This window comes from Heloderma suspectum, chromosome 2 (assembly GCF_057233095.1).
Source record: "Heloderma suspectum isolate Gila_16-S chromosome 2, 16-S_ref, whole genome shotgun sequence".
NCBI classification, from domain to species: Eukaryota; Metazoa; Chordata; class Lepidosauria; order Squamata; family Helodermatidae; genus Heloderma; species Heloderma suspectum.
In genome coordinates, this window is record NC_139459.1 from 191,353,069 (window position 1) to 191,373,874 (window position 20,806).

The 20,806-nt window shown below is 43.6% G+C and overlaps 1 protein-coding gene across 2 annotated transcripts; it reads left to right on the forward strand.

Moving 5' to 3' along the window:
- Nucleotides 1-1,869: 1,869 nt before the first annotated feature.
- On the forward strand, nt 1,870-18,926 carry PTGES3 (prostaglandin E synthase 3). 2 transcript variants are annotated; one of them, XM_084836933.1, is made up of 8 exons: nt 1,870-1,938; nt 12,834-12,947; nt 13,056-13,125; nt 14,078-14,176; nt 14,677-14,766; nt 14,918-14,980; nt 15,415-15,439; nt 17,757-18,920. In XM_084836933.1, exons 1-8 carry the CDS (start codon nt 1,925-1,927, stop codon nt 17,774-17,776), a joined length of 495 nt encoding a protein of 164 aa, XP_084693059.1. In that variant the 5' UTR covers nt 1,870-1,924; the 3' UTR covers nt 17,777-18,920. The 2 variants fall into 2 exon arrangements, with proteins under 2 accessions (XP_084693059.1, XP_084693060.1); XM_084836934.1 differs by lacking the exon at nt 1,870-1,938 and adding an exon at nt 2,102-2,302 and having other exon boundaries at nt 17,757-18,926.
- Nucleotides 18,927-20,806: the final 1,880 nt, after the last annotated feature.

A 20,806-nucleotide genomic window follows, 5' to 3' on the forward strand; every position in this document is an offset into this window, starting at 1 on the left:
AGCCATGGTTGGAAATAATGATGGTGCTGGAGAGCAGGAGTTCGCTTGGCAGTATGCCATCCTCCCAGTTATGTTTTTTTTATTTAAAAATAAACCCTTAAAATAAAAATCAGGAGGAGCAGGGAGCCTGGTGAGTGCCAAGGGAGGTGTCCACAGTCACATTGGTGCCCATGGGCATCACGTTGGAGAGATAATCATTTATTGCTGTATTTTGATGTTCCTCCTCTGTAAAATGGGATCCATGTCCTCTAAGTGGTGTAAATGTGATATAGTTCATACATGTATCTTGTACACAATTCAGTGCCCGTGGAGCCTGCTGCTTGCCTAACTGCTTTTGGCTGCAATGATATGCAGATATATACTCCCTTGACGCATGAATTGTTGGAAGGGAACATCACGCCGTTACTGGGAGCAGGACCCTATATGCGGACTGACTGCAGGGAAGAGGACTACTTGTGACCAAGTGCTCCCAGTGTAGGTTTTCACATGACTGGGACTGCGGGGGGTCCTGGAGGCATGGAAGACTATGCTTGAGTAGTCGCCTGTGCATAAGACTTTCTCACTGCAGACAGCGAACGCCAATGGGGGCAGTGCCAATAGTGCTCTTGATTCAGACGTGAAGGGGACTATACCTGAGACAACTCGGGACCAGGATACCTAGCAGACCGCCTTCTCCTATATATACACAGCTGAGCAGGGAGGCCTTGCTGGTCATTCCGCAACCAATAGAACATCGCCGTGTAACACCTCGATGGTGGGTCTTCTCGGTGGTGGCAGCCATCCTCCAGAAAACCCTTGCAAATGCAGTTCAGGAGGCAGAAAATGTGGCATGTTTCAAACAACTCCTGAAAACGCACTTACTCAGCCAGGCTTGCTCTGGCTTGTAATAAATTGTAACTAATTATATGCTGCTCCATCTTACTGCTCCTTGTATTGCTTTATACAGTTATTGTAATTGTTTTTAATAATGTATTTTAGATGTTATTTTAATATTTATATGTGATATAAATGTGTATTTAAATTTAAATTTATATGTAATATTTATATGTGATATTAATATAATTTGTATTATATTAAGCAGTATACAAGTATCACTAACAAATAAATAAATCCCACTGAATTCAGTTGAATTTTCTTCTGTGTAAACATGCTTAGGTTTACAGTTTATCATCTTGCACCTTTTTTATGTCAGCTGCCCTGGAAATACCTCTCGGAAGGGCAGCATATGTGCTCATTTAGTAAGTAAAAATAAACGTATCTGTGTAGTTCCTGCTTAAGGCACATGAGAGTGTGGATTATGCCAATCTCACCATTGTCCACCAGACCACTGCCTGCCAGGCCACGCTGCCTGACTTCCGCCCCTTCACCCGCTAATGACTCACTTGGCGATTTTCACCTGTACCCCTGTACATGTGAGGGGGTGTGTTTTATCAGTGCATATTTATGCGCGGAGTGAAGCTTCTAATCTGCTTTAATACAGAATGATCAGGTAGTCATTATTCTGGATTTATCAACTTGCACAAGCAGGTTAATTTTATACTCCGGGTGCCAAGCGTGGTTTTATGGGCAGCCCGATCCCATGCATGTTTACACGGAAGTCAATCTCATTATGTTCAACGGACCCTGCATAGGACTGCGGCCTAAATTAGAAGCAACCCTGGCCAAACACCCGCTGGTAGCCAACCGCGCACCGCCACCCCTTTGGCGCATGCGCTTGAGGGTAGTTGGAAAGTCTAGAGAGAGCGAGAACATGCGCGAAAGACGGAAAAGCGCATGCGTCACTGCGTGGGCTGAGGCGGCGGGCGGCGCTGCTGGTTGGAGGAGCTTCGAGAGGGAGAGAACATACGGGAAAGATGCCACTGCGCAGGCGCGTTTAGGGGGGGGGGGCAGCGAGACAGCCGGCGGCTTTTGGTATGCGCCGTTGATGTCGGCGAAGCGGTAAGGGTGGCGGCGAGTAGCGCGCATGCGTCCTTTCGGCGTCTGGCTGGAGGGACTATAGTGGAAGGAGGGAGGGGTGGGCATTTTGCTGCGTCACCAGCCGCTTGGAAGCCGCCGTTGCTGGAGAAGGAGCGAGAGAGCGCGCGCGCGCGCGTGGTGCTTTGTGGGTAACAGGCCTTTGAGCCCTGAGAAGGAGCCGCCGCCGCCGCTGCCCCTGACGCCGCCGCCCCTGCCTCCTCGTCGCCGCCCTTGCCGAGAGACCTTCAGTCCCGCTTTCGGTTTCCCTGCCGAACCCCTTAGAGAGGCGGAGAGAGAGAAGCGAGCACGCGTTGGAGCCGCCGCCGCCGCTAACGCCGTTCGCCATGTGAGTGAGTGAGGCTGGGCGGGATGAGGTGTTGGGCCGGGGAGGTCGGAGTGCGTTTGGATACTGTATTGAGTGTGGGCGGCCGGGGCTATATATAGGCCTTTAGCATCACATCTACTGACGAGGGCGGAAACCGAAACGGTTAGCGCTAAGTAAATTTGGAAATCGCCCTGTTGTTAGTCTTATTTTATATCATCATCACACGCATATTCCGCCTGTTTAGAGGAGGAAGACATGGTGGGGAGTGGAAATGTGTGAGCGAGAGAGAGGCCTAACACAGCTTGAGCCAGCGCTCAGTCTGTATTTTTTTAATTCCCTGGTTCGACCCCGTGGGAGTCTATGAAGGAAGAACTGGAAAACGCGCCCCTGAGCACGTGCAGAGCGCTCTTCCATTCTCCACTGAGTTAATTGCAGAGTCTTCCCACCACCGTGCACTAGGTATTATGGAGGAATGCTTCCTAGATCAAGAAGGTGGCGTTTCCGGACAGACTCGAATCATAGCATCTCTCCCCCCCCCCCCCCATTAAAAGCCGCCTAAGTGGCACTTGATAGGGCCAGTGTTGGGATGTTAGAATTCTGCCTCAAAGAGAAATCTTGAGATGGGGGAATTGGTTGTATCGTGTAGTATCCAGAACGTAGATCTAAAGCACATGGTGGGTAATACCCAGAGGATGATACTTGTCTGTGTGCGGGGTTGTGGGGGTGGGGTGGCGGATGTGAGGCTGAAAGTTGATCTTCAGTTTGGGAAGAACTGCGTGGTCTTTAACCGCTGAAGGGGGCAGGGGGTGGCAAGACCAGGAGAGAGGAGGACTTAAAATGTAGTAAGGAAACAAGATTTGTCAGAAGCGAAGAAAGACCACAACGTGTGAGATTAGAAGCAGAATGAAATGGGTGTGAGTTCTTCAAATGCTATATGGGCATGAATTAGAAATGATAGATTTTGTTTATTGTATTCCTAACTGTACTGGATTAATCAGTTTGGGTGGTTTGTTTAGTGGCTGATTGAAGAATAAAGATGAGATTAGGGCAGGCTGCAGCTTGTGGAAGGAACAATAAAGGAGAAGGGGCTAAACAATGTGCCTGTACATATTGAGGAAGAAGTTGCACATGAGGATTAGTGAAAGTAGCATGTGTGAGGGCAAACCCACTTACACGTGGCAAGAGTTCCATATGGGCTTTAAAAGTAAGAGAGAGTTGCTAACATACCACATGGATAAGGGCTGGAATATTTTTTGTTAGAGATGTGCTGGGTTTGATGACTGTTTGCATAGCTAAGATGAGAACACATCTAGGCTTCTGGCCCTTTCAGAGGTGTCTCGGGGGGTGCAGAGGGCTTGCAAATTTAGGGTTCCTTAACATCTTAAAGCTATGTAACTGTTTCCATTTTTGTAAGATGTGGTTGTGTCAGAAACTCTTGTCATTGCCCCTCAGGCTTACTATTGCCCTTTTTTTCCTCCATTCCTAAGAATGGAGGGTATTATTGACCTCAGCTGCTGAGTGCTTTCCTAAAAGGAGTAGCGCTTTTAGTCCTGGAGTGGCAAACTTATTCCGTTTTGATAATGAGCTCCAATTGGGCCCTAAACAGCTGCATGGGGCAAAGTTCCAGGGCAGAAAATTTTTTGAAGCTGGTGGAGCCTTCATCCCTGTTGAATTTCTGGGAGTGAATGTTCCACCACTTGCCCTGTTATCCCCACCTGAGTTGGGAAAGAGCTGCTGCTCTGTTTTATTATGTTTTCCACTGTGTGGTTTTAGGAAGGTTCAGAAACGTCCTGTTCTGTTCTTCTTCTAATGCCAGTGTTGGATTGGTGCCTGCCAACCCACAGATCCTTGTGCACAGCAGCAAGCTGCATCCACACAACCTTGTGTAAGGATCTCTGCACACCCATCTATAGAAAAAAATGGCGCTAGCTTGGGGAGCCAAGAGAGTGAAATTCAGAAAGGAGGGGCTAAGTTAAAAAAGTATGAGAAATACTATGCTAGCCAAAATCAAGTATAAACGTCTGGACATAATGTCTGAAACCTTTGAATGAAATAAAATGCAGTTTGCTATGCAAATCTGTGTGCACTGAACTTCACAGGACAGTCTTGAAGCAGCAAAAATGTCTCTGGATGAGCCAGGGGCCTGAGACATTTAGACTCTGCATTGGTGACCTTGACCTTGCTTTTAATTTTGTTCCTCTTGACTAAAGATGTTTGCACAAACCATCGTTTGCTTTCAAATCAGAATTGGGAGCCCATTTCCATGTGGTTTCTAATTCAGGCTTGCAGGGAAACAGTGGCTGATGAAACATTTATTTATTTATTTATCTCTCTCTCTCTCTCTCTCTCTCTCTCTCTCTCTCTCTCTCTCTCGCCCAATAGCCGAAGCTCTCTGGGCGGTTCACAAAAATAGTTTGCATGATTTAGATGTAGCAGGAAACTACAATTTGACCAAACCAAAGAGTGAGGGAGGGAATCTGAGGTTCAAATGTGCTAACCATGGTTTCCATGAACTGAGACATCATTGCCAGATCAGAGAATAGCCATCAGCAAATGTTTGGTTAAACTTGTTCAGCCATTATCAAACAATATACACCATTACATAGAAAAGTTGGTTTTTAGTTTTCTGTTGCGTTACTGAAGCTATTAATTTGTGATCTCTCTGTGATGGTGACTTAAGTAGAATTGCACGAGGACTGATTCCAGAACCCATACACGAGGATCAAATTAGCATTGCTTTCTGTTTTCTCTCAGTGTATTGACTAAACAGCTCCTCTAAAGATAAAGTCAACCATCTTCATTGTTGATCATCAAAATTTTCAACACTCATGTGGGACTTGTATATTGATCCAGAATCCTTAACTGAAAGCAGATGAAATCATTAGCTGCTGGCACATAATGCTGTCAAGAATACTTGTGCTCAGTAGCAGTCTGAAAATGGGATGCCCTGGCAGGGTTGCATATTCATGATCTGTCCACAAAATAGTGCCCCAAACTAGCTACATAAAGACTGGGTTTTTTATCCCACACAATTGAGGGATAAAATAAGCCATCATGGCTTCTCCCCCGCCTCTGTGTGTGCTATGGATGCACCGGTAGTTTACATAATTACCTGTGCTGTGGCACAGGTTGGTGTGTCGTGCGGGCACAGCACAGCTGAGATAGCTTCATACCCACCCTACAACCCCTGCTGCATGTCTAGTAGCTATCTGTGCTGTGCACTGGGTTCGTGTGACATGCCAACCTACGCTGCATTGTGGGTAATTATGTAAACAACCAGCACGCAGGCAGCATGCATGAGGGTGGGGGGAGAAGCCACAATAGCTTCGTTTACCCCTGCAGTCGTGTGAACCCGACCAAATACACCAGAAATGCACTATTAGCAGGGAAAGTAGTCTGTAACATTGGTTCAGTTTGTCTTGGTGGCTCTTAAGTTCTAAAGGACAATATAAACCGGCTTCAGTCAACAAGGCTGTGGAGGAGTAGGGAATAGCTTCTCCCTGCCAACAATTAGTGCATGATGGGGGTTAGATTTACTCCCTACTGCAATGCTGTCCTTCAGTACCATTGCTCAGTTTCCCTTCATAGAAGTGAATGACAGCTACTCACTTAATACAGGAGAAGGTAAAGCAGTACATTTGGGGACATCATTGTAGTTGGGGCAAGACCTGTCTCCACTCCTGACAGTGGGTAGCCCAACCTCCACTGAAAGAGATCATATGGGGAGATACACAATGGTTCTGTGTATGCAGAGCACACAGACACATCGTGTTCCACAAGGAATCCTTACTATAATGTGCAGACTGTCCCTTCCCATTGCTGTCATGAGTGACATTTTGCTGGTTGTCATACCAGTCCCTATTTACCAGTATTGTGGATGAGCTGATGAGATCTCAGATCAGTAGCTGATCTGGGTTTTGAAACCCTCACCTATGAAGGATTCCAAGATAATTTTTGTTAAGGCACTGCTCTTCTACAGCAGGAAAAATCCTCCAAACCCTGACTACCAGAACTATGGAATCACCTTCTGCTCCCTGAAAGTAGTGAGCATGCCTAGCAACTGCAACTATTAGAAAATAGCCAGCACAGGAAGGTAGTAGGTCCGGCAGCAAATGTAGTGGGGCATATTTGAGTGCATATGTGAAATGAGATAAGATGTGCGTGGTTCTGTGATTGAGGAACAGCTTATACAGAGTCAGACCGCTGGTCCCTCTAGCTCAATATTGTCTTCACTGACTGGCAGTGGCTCACCAGGGTTTCAGGCAAGGGTCTTTCACTGAGGTATGACCCTTCCCCTTGTGTGTTGAAATGTGTGCAGCTGATTTAGAATGTCTGGCTGCATATGTGGATGAGGTGGGGGCATATGGATATGTGTAACTGGATTGACGGCTGTGTCTGAATGGGCATAAAAAGGGGCAAGTGGTTAGTTCCCATCCTGCTTAGAATATAGCAGGATGCAAACCAACAGTCTGCTTCTCTGAGGTTTGATTGCAGAATTATTTATCTATTTAAAGCATTTTTATACCTGTTATCACTTGCCACCTGTCTTCTGTAATTGATTTTTTAAATTAAAAAACGGTCACTTTCCCTGTGCCCTTGTGGATAGAGCATATTATAATCGCACTAAAACTGAACTTAGTCTGAACCAGATGTGTGTGTGTGTGTGTGTGTGTGTAGTTTTACGCCAGAGGTTCCAGGTGAGTACTAATACATCGTTACCAGAAGTAAAGAAACCAAATTAAAATAATCCCTCAATGTGCTTAACTCCACCAAATGCAGGCCCAAAGAGATTTTAAAAAATGGCTTCTTAACTATGCTCAGTCTTGGGCTTTGGTGGATCTGCAGGAAATGAGCTCAATACATGTGGAGAAGCTATGAAAAATGTTTCCCTTTGTTCTGTATTTGGGTAGAATTCTTAAGTGGGGTCTTGACGATCACACTAGATCATAGGGGGTTTTATATATCTGCAGGGAACTAGAAACATATAATTGCAGTTTTATCTCAGTTATTGAGTGCTTAAAAGAATGTTCAGGTAAGACAATGACTGTTTTGAGGAGTCCTGGGGTTCTCACTGAGAAACATCAGTAATGCTAGACTAGCTTCCTGAAACAGTTTGCCCACTATTACCACTCTTCCCCTCCAATGTGCAACTGTATGAAAGTGTTGGGTGTGTTCTAGCACACGCTCCTGGTACATCCAAACGAGGGTGAGGCCCAACAATATTGGCCACTCTAAACTGCTAGACAAGCTCTTAGAATCTCCTACAATGCACATACAAGTCAATGTGGAAAGCGGTCCCTGAAAGTTGAAAACTACTCACACAAGGAGTAATTGTATGGTGCAGACACTAGAATAACCAATAACTTCTTTAAAATAACATCTGTAATCAAGAACATACTGTATTGTTTCCGTGAACTTTGAACTAACTCAGCTTACAACCAAAATTTGGGTCCAGTTTTAGAGAGGGGGATATCTATAAGTTTTTCTCAAATAATAGAGGCAATATGTATGTTTATCTGGATGGCTGTGATTCATGAACTTGGTGGTGGTATTGCTTAACAATGCTTAAACTTACTAAATGTCTCAGGTTCTACTTGGAGGTCAGAGCGAGTGTATTGTTTGTCTTTGTGATGGTGGCTAGTGATTCTGCCATTACAGATTAATCTATCCTGAGCACGACAAGAAATTTTGAAATAAAAATAGGCCAGGTTGCTCCCCAATCAGTTTTTGAATTTCTGCCAGAAGTATTTTCCCCACTTTTAATTATGTTGATATGATCTTTGAAAACAGCTATAGTTTTTTTAATATGTTCTGCACAGATCTTCCTTAGTTCTGAATCCTGTTGGTTGGAATTAGAAGATTTGATGAAACACTAGAATAAAAGCTCATCAGAGCTGTATAAACTGTCCATGGGTTTTCTACATTTATGGGCAGACTTTTAAATAGACAAGTCTTGTAAGATTTTGGTTTTGTGACATACTGATTCTAGAACACATTACTATATCCTGAAGTGGAAGATAGATCCTCAAACTTCATCTCAATTGTGGGCAAATCAAAAAGTGAGCAAGAATGTATTTGTTCAGACAACAATAAGCCACAATTGCATGGTGTCCAATTGCCCCTGCTTGGTTTCTCCTGCCAGCGGGAGTAGCTAACGGAACTAGGAGCTAACAAGGAAGCAAAAGCTTCCTGTTAATCTGAACCTAGACTCCTGATTTGGCACTCCCCTAACAAGCCAGGAAGCCTATTTCAAACCCTGGCTTCAGTCTCTGGTTTGTTTTGGGAGTGACGAATCAGAAGTTTGAGTTCAGATGTAATGGGAAGCTTTTGCTTCCTCCTTAACTTCTGGTTAATTTAGTCACTTCAGCAGGCAGAGCCAGGCAGGAGTGAACGGGCACTGTGCACAAGCATGCTGCTGTTTAACAGTTCTCAGCCATTCTGACTTATTACATCTGAACACAGCCAATGGCCAGGTTTGCATGATCAGCAGAGGAAACAACTCAGTATGGGTTGCTTCCCCTGTGCGTGCTGCTTGCGCGACTGGTATTTACCTAATTACTCGCGTTGTGGAAGGGATGGCTTCTGACCCACCAAACAAGTTACGGGGGGTGGGGTGGGTTAGAAGGCCATCCCATGTGCATGCTGTACCCCCGGTTTTGGCAACATGGCTACCCATGATGCAGCACAGGTAATTAGGTAAATGCTGGTCACACAAGCAGCACACATGGGGGAAACAACCCATACTGCGTTGTTTGCCCCACTGATCATGCAAACCCAGCCAATCTGACTGTAAATGACAACCTTGTCATGCAACAAGCCTGAGTCAAATTAGCATTTTAAAATTCCTATTGAGTGTCTTGAATAGCCCCCAGATATATGTACTAGTAAACCGAGATAATGAATTCCACCCATTCGCTCTGGAGTTGAACTGGTACTCTTCTCCATCTGGAACGACCAGGCTTCAAGGCCTCTGAATACACTGCAACAAGGTATACTGGATGGAAGATTCTTGGGAGACACACGAGAACCCTCCTAATAGTAGAAAGTTAAAAATATATATATATTTTAAGTCACTGCGCTTGGGACTCAAGATGCAGGACACAGCCTTGATGAAAAATCACCAAAGGAGGAAGTAAGAGGACAAGGATATATGCTGTGTTGTGATAGCTTACTGCTTTGATTGCAGCAGCTAACCTGTCACGCTGGCTTTGCCTTTGTTTATGTCAAGACCATGGCAACAAAACTTGACTCTGTGCTATGGCCTCAACACACACTGTTCTGTTCAACAGAGCTTGTTAGTATGTTACGAATTTGTGAAGTTCTATATTTTTGCTTCCTGTTCTAGGATGTTGAAAATATGTGGTACTGTACAATCATAATTACGCTGTCCTGGTTCAAGTCAGAATCCCATGTGAGCACTTCAAGAGTATGGCAGTAACATACTCCCAATCTAAAAGCAGTTGCACACAGGTTCATCTTATGAGAGCTGGTGCCTTCACATGAGGATTGTTCATGTTACTGCTATGATCTGCTTTATTGTGGCACTCCAAAAAGGAGTGCCACTTCTATGTGAATCACCACAGCTGCGTGAACATGAAGGAAGACGCCAGTTCTTGCAAGCAACACCTCTGCATGAGTTCTGTCATACTGCAAGCCCAGCAACATTCTCTCATAAGGGCTTGAGTTTGTATGAATCTAGCATATGATTGCATTTGTGTTTGTTAATCTTGTCAAGCACACCAAAAATTGGAATGTATCCAACTGAAATTAGATGAACAATCTTAGGAAGATATTCTGTGGGCTTGGATCCAACTGTGTTGTTCTGCCAGCAGAAAGGAAACCTGGCAGAACAGATTTCCCCTCCCCCATGCAGCCTTCGTGCACACCCTCCAAATCTGCTCTCAGGGGTCCCCCAACCCTCCAGAGCAGATTAGGGGGGCACGCGGGGACGGCGGCAGAGAGGATGGGAAGTCTGTTGTGGGAGTGGACCTCTGTTTGCATGACATTGGATCCAAACCACAACGTTATACTCAACTGTTAGAGGCTAGCATCTGTAAAAAGACTCAGTGCTGTTTCTCACTGGGTACAATATACTCTGCTATACTTCTTTGTGTCTTTTCCTGTGCTTTTGGAACTTGGTGTCAATATGCTTAGTACCATAAGGATGGTAATAGCAAAAAAATGCCTGAATTGGAACACAAACCAAATACTAAAGAGAGGCTTAGAATATCATTTGTATGACCAAACTCTACATACCCTGTGGAAAAATACATGCTTCCTTAACATTTGAGATGATCTGGGAGCTGTTAAGTAGATCAGGGCTAGGTAACCCGGTGCCTTCCGAATGTTTGGACTGCAAAAATCCCTGACCATTGGCCATGCTGGCTGGGACTGATAGGAGTTGAAGTTGAAAACATCTGGAGGACACAAAGTTGCCTGCCCCTAACTAGACACTTGAGCTTCGGTTATTAAAACTGGTAACTTTCCTAGGCATATACTTTTGTCTTAGGTGGTGCATTATAAGGGCTCTCTTCTATCTAAAAATGCTCAACATTTTGGGCTGTTGGTGTTCAACTTGGTTGGGGGTGCTTTTAAGACCGAGAAGATAGAACTGACTAAGATTTTTCATGTTGTAAATTTTTAACTTTATTTAAAGGACCTGAACTGAATGTTATGAAACCCAGTTTGAATCAAACTGCATACAGTTTTGCTATCCATGTTCCATTTCTTGAACCCAGTTGCAATTATTGCCACAACATTACCATCTCTGAGCCCAGTCCCATGTTTTGCTGTTTAGTAGAGGACCTCCTGATTGGATTCTTAGGGCTCTTCATTGCTGCACTTCACTGCTGGGAGCAGGCCTCCCCTCTGAGGCTGGAGAGAAGCTCATATGAGGATAGTGCAGGAGTGTTCTGTTCTAATTCTCTTTAGTGTAGTACCATAAAATGGCTTCACCTACTAAGCAGTGGTAAAAAAATGCCCTCATAAAACGATGTGGCAAGAGTATGTGTGTGGTTAGAGAAGATTAGAGCTCTGAAATTAGGAATTGTTCCAAAATTAGGAATTATTCTCCTTTGCTATTAACTGCTTTAGTACAGATCCTGAATAGAACCTTGGATGGCCATCTAGCCCATCCCAGAAACTCAAGACCCCATAAAATATTGTATTGTCTTTGATCGTGAACAGGTTAGTAGTTTGCTGCTGATGGTGTTGTTGCATTCCAGTTTTCAAATATGCAGTCTTACTATATGAAACTAATGGTTCCGCAGCAAGTCTTGAATACTTGGGTTCAGCAACAGTTAGAGTGGTTCAGTATTTCGGGGGGGGGGGACGTTTCAGAAGTTCAAATCTGATAGGTTATTTCTCAGGTTACAAAACCAAAGGATTATAACAGAGAGGTGCATTTGAAGTATGTAACGTTTGTTTTTCTGTGACATTCTTTGCTCCTGCAAGGATTGTCCATCTGAGATTTTCTGTTCAAATGTCTACTGTACCATGTCTTCATTAAAATGCACTAGTCTTAAACCTGGGTTGTGGAACCTCTGGCATGCCTGGGGAGATTCTGTATCTGACCCACAGAACCTAGTTGGGTTCTTCCAGTGGATGGAGCTATGGAGGAATCCTTGCTGTTATCTCCAACCTGAGGTTGGAGATAACAGCAGCGATGTGGCCAGCTGAGTAGCTTCATGTGGTACCCCCATGGTGACACCTCATGAAGCCACCGACTCACCCAGTGTTGGGATCCAACCTGGGAAGCAATACTGCCCCAGTGGCTTCATATGCCTCCCCAAGCCAGTGATTCACCCAGTGCAGGGCAAGAGCAGCTGCTCCTCGCAGCACCAACTGAGTCCTTTTCTCTGTGCTACCTCTCTCAGCATCGAGAAAGGCAGGATGGACAGGGGTGAGGCAGTGACATCAGTGAGTGTGCACAGTGAAGTTGTCCAGCCTGCGCAGGGCCAGGCGGGGTTGGGCAGCTAGGTCCTCTGCCCAATTCTGCTTATGCGCTCCTGTTTTAGACATACTCTCCTACTTTGTGCATTTCATTAAGACAGGGGCCAATTTGGACACCAGGCTCATGATGCTATTGCCACCTTTTCTGTGATTATGCATTTACACTTCAACCACAGAACAGAATTCAAGACAGTACCCATATAGCTCAGCTACCTGTTGTCATATTGGACAATGCTGAAGTTAAGGCTGTGAAGAAAGTACACTTGTTCCCATTAAGCTGCTGTTTCAAGTCAAACATCTTGTTTAGTTGTTAATAGTGAGACACACACTCACTGGAAAACAATTTAAAATCGAGTGCAGGTTGTGGGTCTGGGGAAACCTCTGGAAATCAGACTTTCAGGTGTCTGGCAGGAGTTTTCAAGTCCTGTAAATATACTGTTGCAATCATGATTTGCTGTAGATAAAGAAAAATACAATCCCCACCCCAAAAAAGCTGATATAACAAGGGCACCATTAGCACTGTATTTGAGTCCGACATTGCTTTATATCAAAGTGTTAGGTTATTTACATTTTTGATATAATTCTCAAATGATCTCTCTAGGCAGCCTGCTTCTGCGAAGTGGTATGACCGAAGGGACTACGTCTTTATTGAATTTTGTGTTGAAGACAGTAAAGATGTTAACATAAATTTTGAGAAATCCAAACTTACGTTCAGGTAAGCAAAACATCTGCAAGCTGACCATGAACAGAGATCCCATTTTTTTGAAAAAACTGTATCTTGTTCTAGTGAGACAGTATTAAGAATTTTTTTTCTTTCTTGCAGTTGTCTTGGAGGAAATGATAACTTCAAGCATTTAAATGAAATTGATCTTTATAATTCTATTGATCCAAATGTAAGTTGTCTGTCTTTCTCTACTTCATGCTTATTTTTAGCATGTCAAAAAAGCACCACTAACTGCATATTGTTAGTAAGCCAATAAGCATAACCTGTGAATAGATGGTGATTCTTGTTCCCAGTTGCAGTTTGATCAGAATGCAGTAGCTAGACTGTACTGACTGCTTTGAAAGCATGTGGTCTTATGGAAAAGCTAAATATGATATGGGTAGAAATGCTTAATTGTGTGTGTACCCAGCAGCCAAATTTTAACGTTAATACATCACTTCATTATGTATGTATGCTATTTATAAAGTTCCAAAATTTTTGGTAGTTACCATCAGGGTGTGGAGTATGCATATCTGTTTTTTTCCTTGCTGCCCAATTTCTGTTGTCAGTTTTCAAGGCATTTAATTGTGAAGCACGCTGCTTCAGTGTCTCCACCCATCTTTCCCTTAAGCCCAATTGCAATACTTGCAAATGTTATGACCACTTGGCCTTTGATATTATGTTTACATCATTGGGGAAGAGATTCCTGAGAGATTTTTGATGGCTAACTCCAGTTAGATTGACTACTAACATATCTTGTGAGGAGTTAATACAGTTAGAGGTAGTTAGTAGTAGGGCTCATTACATGAGTGCTACTGTTTAACCCCAGGCTCCTGCATGCAAATGAAGTGTAGTTTACATCAAGAGATGAGGAGATAAACCTGTTTCTCAATTATACCTTACTACAAGGTTGGGATCTATATGATTGAATGCTCCTTCATATGAAAATAAAAATCCATGCACCTAGAAAACTATCATGTCAGCAAGAAGGCTAGTGCTGGAGGGTGTTTTCTTCTTCTTTGTATTGAGGAATATTTCCTTCTGTAGTCTGAGTGATACAGCCCACGAGCAGGTTTACTTCATCTGTTGTTTGTAAGAACTAGTCATATGTCTATGTTAAAGAAACCTTTCTTACTTTTCAGGAATCCAAGCATAAAAGAACAGACAGATCTGTCTTATGTTGTTTACGAAAAGGGGAATCTGGCCAGTCATGGCCACGGTTAACAAAAGAGAGGGCAAAGGTAAACCTTGTTTTGTTGTACCATTTTATATTGGTGTCTCTCAAACCTCTTGAATGGGTTCCCGTTCTAAAGATACTCTGTTTTCTGGGGCACGCAACCCAGTCCCATCCATCTGTTCTGCACATGAGCATGCAGAAATTCTCATAGGCAGTCATGTGCACACTGCTGCCTGTTACGACTAAGAGCTGTGGATTGTGGCTCCTATCTAACACTTGCATTACATTAGACGAGGAATAGGACAGGAAATATGACCCTCTCTTCCCCACCCCCTTCCTTAAAACTGTGCATGCAAACATTAAAGCACAGTAGCTGTCCTCTTGGCTGCCTTCTCCCAAATCAGGTTGGAATGATGGACAGTAAGGGAGCTGTTCTGCGGGTAGAAGAGAACCAGCTGAATGGTTCGAGTTGAAGGCTCCTAAGCTTCCCATGTTTGTAAACCACTGCCCTACCCCACCCATCTCCTGCCTAACTTGTATGTTACTTTGTTTTTATATCCACAGCTCAATTGGCTCAGCGTGGACTTTAACAACTGGAAAGACTGGGAAGATGATTCTGATGAAGATATGTCCAATTTCGATCGTTTTTCTGAAGTAAGTGAAATTTTCAGCAGTTAATAATTGGGGTAACTTAATTACAAGGCATTGAGCTTCCTTGAAGTTTGATAGTAAGCATGAAAAGAAGCACAGTTTTTAGTTGTTTGAGTTCCAAACAAAAATATGACAAGACTCCATTGTAATTTAGATGATGAACAACATGGGTGGCGATGAAGATGTAGACTTGGCAGAAGTAGATGGAGCAGATGATGTGAGTAACCTCCTGTAACTTTGTTGAGGCTGATGTCAATACTTAATGTATATTGAAATTTGCATCATTACTCTATTCCAACCTTCAATGGAAACTTGAGTTTCTAAACTCAACTTGTTTTATATGTTCACCTGTGGAGAGCGATCTGTGCCCATTGCAGTGTTAAAACTTGATGCTGTGAATGCAGTTGCATATAACCTTTTAAGTCCACATTCTCAGATTCTCTCTGGTGTGTTAACATATGGAGTAGGTTTAACTCCATATCAGACTAAATATGAGTCTTGCTTTGAGCATATAAATTTACCAACATTTAAATACTTGCCTAGGGGGACCACAAAATAATTGTTCAGGTCTTATACAATGTGACTTCAAAGCAAAATGAATGTGCTTTAGGGGCTGGCCTTATTGGCTAATTCTCTTATCTTTTTTTATAGGATTCACCAGACAGTGATGATGAAAGTAAGTTGATTACTGTTCTGCATATATTTACCATATTATATGTGCAGTAGAGTTAAGCAAAACACCTGGCACTTCTGAATATATACCAAGTTGTACTTCCCTACCTCATTGTCATTTGCATGACAAATACTAATTTGTTACTAATCTGAAGTGGTGGTGAATGGGAGAATTTTATCCATCAAGGTGATTGTCATAAGAAAAGCTTCCTTTGCATCACAAGAAAAGAAAAAGGCCCTGAATGACAGAAGGCATGGATCACCTTATGTTGGTTGCACTGTATCTCTGGAATGGAGTTACAGTCATGTTAGTTTCTAGCCCAGTTTGCACATAACGAGAAGCCACCATGGGTGAATTTCCCAGTGGGGCTTCTCATTGTGGTGGCCATTTTGAATATTGGGGTGCAGCAGGAGCGCACTGTAGCTTCCCATTACATACGAACCCAGTGAGGGTGGGTTGTTGTGTGGCTTTTCAACAACCCACAGTCACCGGGTTTGCACGTTAGAAGAAGCTATGGTGCACCCTGAATATTCAAAATGGCCACCGTGACAAAAATACCTGGGGGGAATTTACCCACAGTGGCTTCTCATTACATCTGAACCATGTCTCTGTATTATAAATTGAGTGGCTGATTCCACACTTAATAAAGTCTGGGTGGATGGTGACTGGTTGAGCATGCTGACTGGTCAACATGGATGTTGCGCCTAACTTTATTATTTACCTTTAATTAATCACCTATGAACCTAGTTCTCTAGGTGACATAAAACAAGTTAATCAGAACTGAATCAAATGCAATAAAATATCAGATAAAATATGTCAGCACAAAATGCACATGCATAAGGTATCCAGTTAGCGCCTCCCACCCATGAAACAAGTTCTGTCAGTGAAATGGGGAGAGGGGAAGAAGGGACACGCCTATTGCATAAGCAGAAGTCCACTCGTGCAGCATTGGTTTTCACCCATAAGGGCTAAATAATCCCATACAGGTAAAGAGAATAATCAAATGTCAAAGAAGAGACCAAAAATGATCAAGATCAGCCTTAAAAGTTATTTGCATAATATTAAAATGTTAAAAGGCCTGCGCGAACAAGAAGGGTTTTGCCTGGCACCAAAAAAGATGTTACCATAGGTGCTCTTTAAGGAAAAGTGTTCCACAGGACCACCACTGAAAAGGCCCTCTTTTCATGCCCACCCTCTGGACCTCAGATTGAGGAAGTACTCAGAAGGGCCTCCACTGATGATCTCAGGCCATAGGTAGGAACATATGAGAAGAGGGTTCGTTTAGGTACTGAGGTCCCAAGCTGTGAAGGATGTTTCAGGTCAAAATGAACACTTTGAATTGGGCTCAGAAACTAATCACAAGGAAGTGTTAAAGAATTTCCCACTTTCAGTTCAGTGCCCTCCTCCTTGGTAGGGAACACCAGATCTAGCGTGTATCTTACGTATGTTGGTCCAGTAATGTGTTGGACAGCCCTATGGTTGTCATAGTGGTCATAAAGCCCTGCAGTGCCACCAGTGGTCTCAGCATGAATATTGTGGGTCTGCAGGACAACTGTCCTGGAAGTCCTCAACACCAAGTCTGTAGCTCAAGCAAGGGGAGACTGTTATCTCTCCCCTCACTTAATCACCAGCATCAAGATGGAAGAGAGCTGGTAAAACAAAAGATGACAGTTGCTTCTGCAGTCTCATTTGCTCCCAACTTGTGAGCATGAGTGCAAGATCCTGCTTTGTCTTATCCTGGGGTTGCAGTCATAATGGGTTTCTCATATACACTATGCTCAAGCTGCTTCCAGTTACTACCATCAAGAATACCTGCAGTGTTTGCCTTAGGGAGACATGAGAGAATAAGCCTTCAATTGACCAAAATAGTAGACTGCATGAAGCACCCTATAAGGACACACAAACACTGGCTTAGCTTGCTAGGCAGCCTCTTTCTGTTCATCACCAACTCTTTCTCATCCCCCTGGCTCTCTGGCATGAGAAGAAGGCTTTGGGGAGATGCAGGGATTTCTCTCATCTGCACTGGGATATAGAAAATGTAAAACAGTGGAATAGTCTCCTGTTGGCTTATCTAAACCTCTGTGCACTTAGAGGAGGAGATGTGGGCTGCTGAGCATACTCCTCACCAGGGGTAGTAACCCTGGATAAGTAAATTTGTGGGTGCTGCTGTCAAACTATTTGTTCTTGCAGTAACTAGTGGGACATATTGCTGTCGCATCTTTGGAGATGGGCTTATTTTCTTTACAGTAAGCTTTAGTGCATTAGTTACAGTGTTCCTGCCAGCGCTACAGTATTCAATATTCTTGTTTTGTTTTTTCAGAAATGCCTGACCTGGAATAAGAGAAACTGACACATTTTGGGGTTTGGGGAAAGAACTTCATCACAACATTTCATAACTGAGATAAGAATTCCTGAGTTGATAGCTCTAAAGGCAGAAAATGCATCCTTTAACTCATCTTCAACCTGTTTTAAGCAGCTTCATTGATTGGTGCGTACCATTGTTCAGGGCAGTCTTAAGCTATGTGAGGCAATAATGTTATGCATGAAAGTTTTTCCAAACTTCCAAAAAAAAACCCACACACAAACATTTGAGGTATAGGCAATCGATACAAAACAGTTGCAATAAAAGGGTTTACAACGCCTCTTTGCCTCATCATAAGATATTACAATGGGAAAACTCTCAATTTACATGAAGTGATAAACTTGTACTTTCCCCTCACATTGTGGACTGCAGACAACTTAAAAGTTTCAGATTTTATGCCTGGAACAGAACTGGCTGAAGCAATGTTTTAATTGGCTTTCAAAATTTAAACTGGTAACATGCTGTACCTCTAGGGGTGTCTTCAGGGTATGTTCCACTGATGTTTAATGCTCTTCACTTCGTTGTATTTAATCACTAGTTAGTGTTCAAGATATTCTAGCTAAAACTAGCAACCCCTCTAAAACGTAAAATGGGTGAAGCCTGTACATTTGGTTGTTTGATCCTCAAAGCTCTTACATCTCTTAATATGGAGAGGTAAGGGAGCCTGTACGTTGTTGCTTGTCAATCTGTACATTTAGACCAAATTGTATTTGCACTGTTGGTATGAAAGCGAGTGACAAAATGTTAATACACTATTGGATTTTTTGTTTTTTTGACCAGCTTATGATAAGCCTGAAAACCTCAATTTGTGTTCAAAGCAGTGGGGATTTTTTAATGTCTACATTATTTCTAATAAACTGTTGAAGACTCCATGGCTGTCAACTGTCTGGCTGGCTGTAACTTCATGTATTCTTACTATTTGTTGGAATGGAATACTTTATTTCTAGTTGGAATAATAGTGTGGGATTATTTCATCTGTTTGAAGGAGGAAAGTTGTAATATTCCCAAACAAGCCTTTAAAAAGAAAATAGGAACTGTAAGTTGTGGGTACACTGACAACAGGTTAAAGAAAGTGTTGTGGTTTGACTAAAATAAAAGAATTTGTCCTCCTTTAAAACGTTGAGCTTCTGCATTTGGCAATTGATTTCTGAAATGCTTTTTAAACGTTTCTTAAGCTGAGTATGTGTGACTGGGGTGGGACACTCGAGAGTTCGGTCTTTTGGTATAGACTTTAAATACGGATGAGATGAGCATTTCGAAGGGCGTGCTTCAGCCACCTCCACATCTCTTCACACGCGCCTTCCAAATGCCTACGGTGCCACTGGCGGCGCAAGATGTCTTGCTGCCTGATGCAGGAGGATGTGCGCTGTTGCTCCCCACACTGTCTCTGCTGCCCATCCACCATTATTACCCTCACCCCAAATGAGAAATGGTGCAGGCAGCCTCTCCGAAGAGCCGCCCTGGCCTGAGTGCCATGCTTTGAGCAGTCCTTCCTCAAAGCAAGGCACTGTGAGGTGGCCCTGGAGACAGCCTTCCTCAGAGATTAAGCATGCAGGTTCTCCAGAAAGACTGCTTGCCTGTTCTCTTGCTTTGGGAGATGGCTCAGAGCGAGAGATCATGCGACCTTTCCAGATTGCCCACTGAACTGCCCTCACTCTCAGCCTAGTCTTCTACATAGCCTAGCTTTGTTCACCTTACCAAGCTATCCTAGAATCAAAACTCATCCTACATTCAAACATTATTAAATAGCATTTGGGACAAAATAGTGCCCTGCAGCACCCCACAGCCGAAATGCCATGGGGCCAATGAGCACTACCCCCAAATTGCTCTATGAAATTGATCCCACAGATGGGAGCACTGTCCTTTGATAGTTCTTGTCCTGATACCCATCTGATAAAGCCGGTCCAGGAGGATACCGTGGTCAATGGTATCAAACGGTGCTGAAAAATCCAATAAGAACAACAGAGTAGCAGTCTTCCTGTCCCTCTTCCCGTAAAAGTCACCATCGGTGCGACGAAGGCCAATTTATTCCCAAAACTAGGCCAGAATTCAGACTGCTTGAAAAATAACTGTGGAACAGCATGTCAAATGTTAACATAGCACTGTGGTCCTCTTGATTTCTTAAACTATAAAAGTGATGGTTGTGCACAGCACAAGGCGCATGAGCACCAGCAGTTGATGGCACACCACTACCTGTGCACCTGGTTATATCACGCTTGGGCTCCTGCTGCTTCTGTGTTGCAAAGATGCCTGTTTGGCTTAAAACCACACCAAGGTGTCGGTGGGGCTGCAGCTGCATATGTATTTTAATGTGCACTGTAGTTGTTGCCACCCCGCAAAATCTATTACTGGCATGCTTACCAAGGAGGATGGCTGCTGTTAGTGTGGTCATTTAAGTGTCTTGAAGATTAAGAACACAAGCATTTTGATGCTAAGTGGAGCATTTTGTCTTGGACGTTCAGTCAGATGCCATATTCAACTAATGCATTGCCTAGTGCTTCCTAGTAACTGAAAAGTATGCTATTTGTATGAACACGGAAATTGACTTTTCTGGTTAGTTACCATAAATAGACTTCAGGCTGGTTTGCACTTAATGAAAAGCCACTATGGGTGAATTTCCCCACAGGGCTTCTCATCACTGTGCCAGCTGCTATTTTGAAAATTCAAGTCATGGCAGGAGCGCACTGCAGCTTGTTGCATGCAAATCCAGCAAGTGCGGGTTGTTGAGGTGGTTAACAAGCCACCCACAACCCTAAAACAGGCCACAGTTTGTTAACCATCCCAGCAACCCACCCTCACCGGCTTCAGATGTAATGACAAGCTGTGGTGCACCCCCACTGTGGCTTGAATTTTTAACATGCAAGCCATGCAGGGAAATTCACCTGGGGTGGTTTGATGTTACATGAGAACCAGGTCTTTGGGTGCAATCCTGTGGGCTCTGGGAGGGTTCCCCCAGGGACCATGGGAAACAGCAGATTTCCCCCTCCACTGAGGGAAGGAGGATTTCC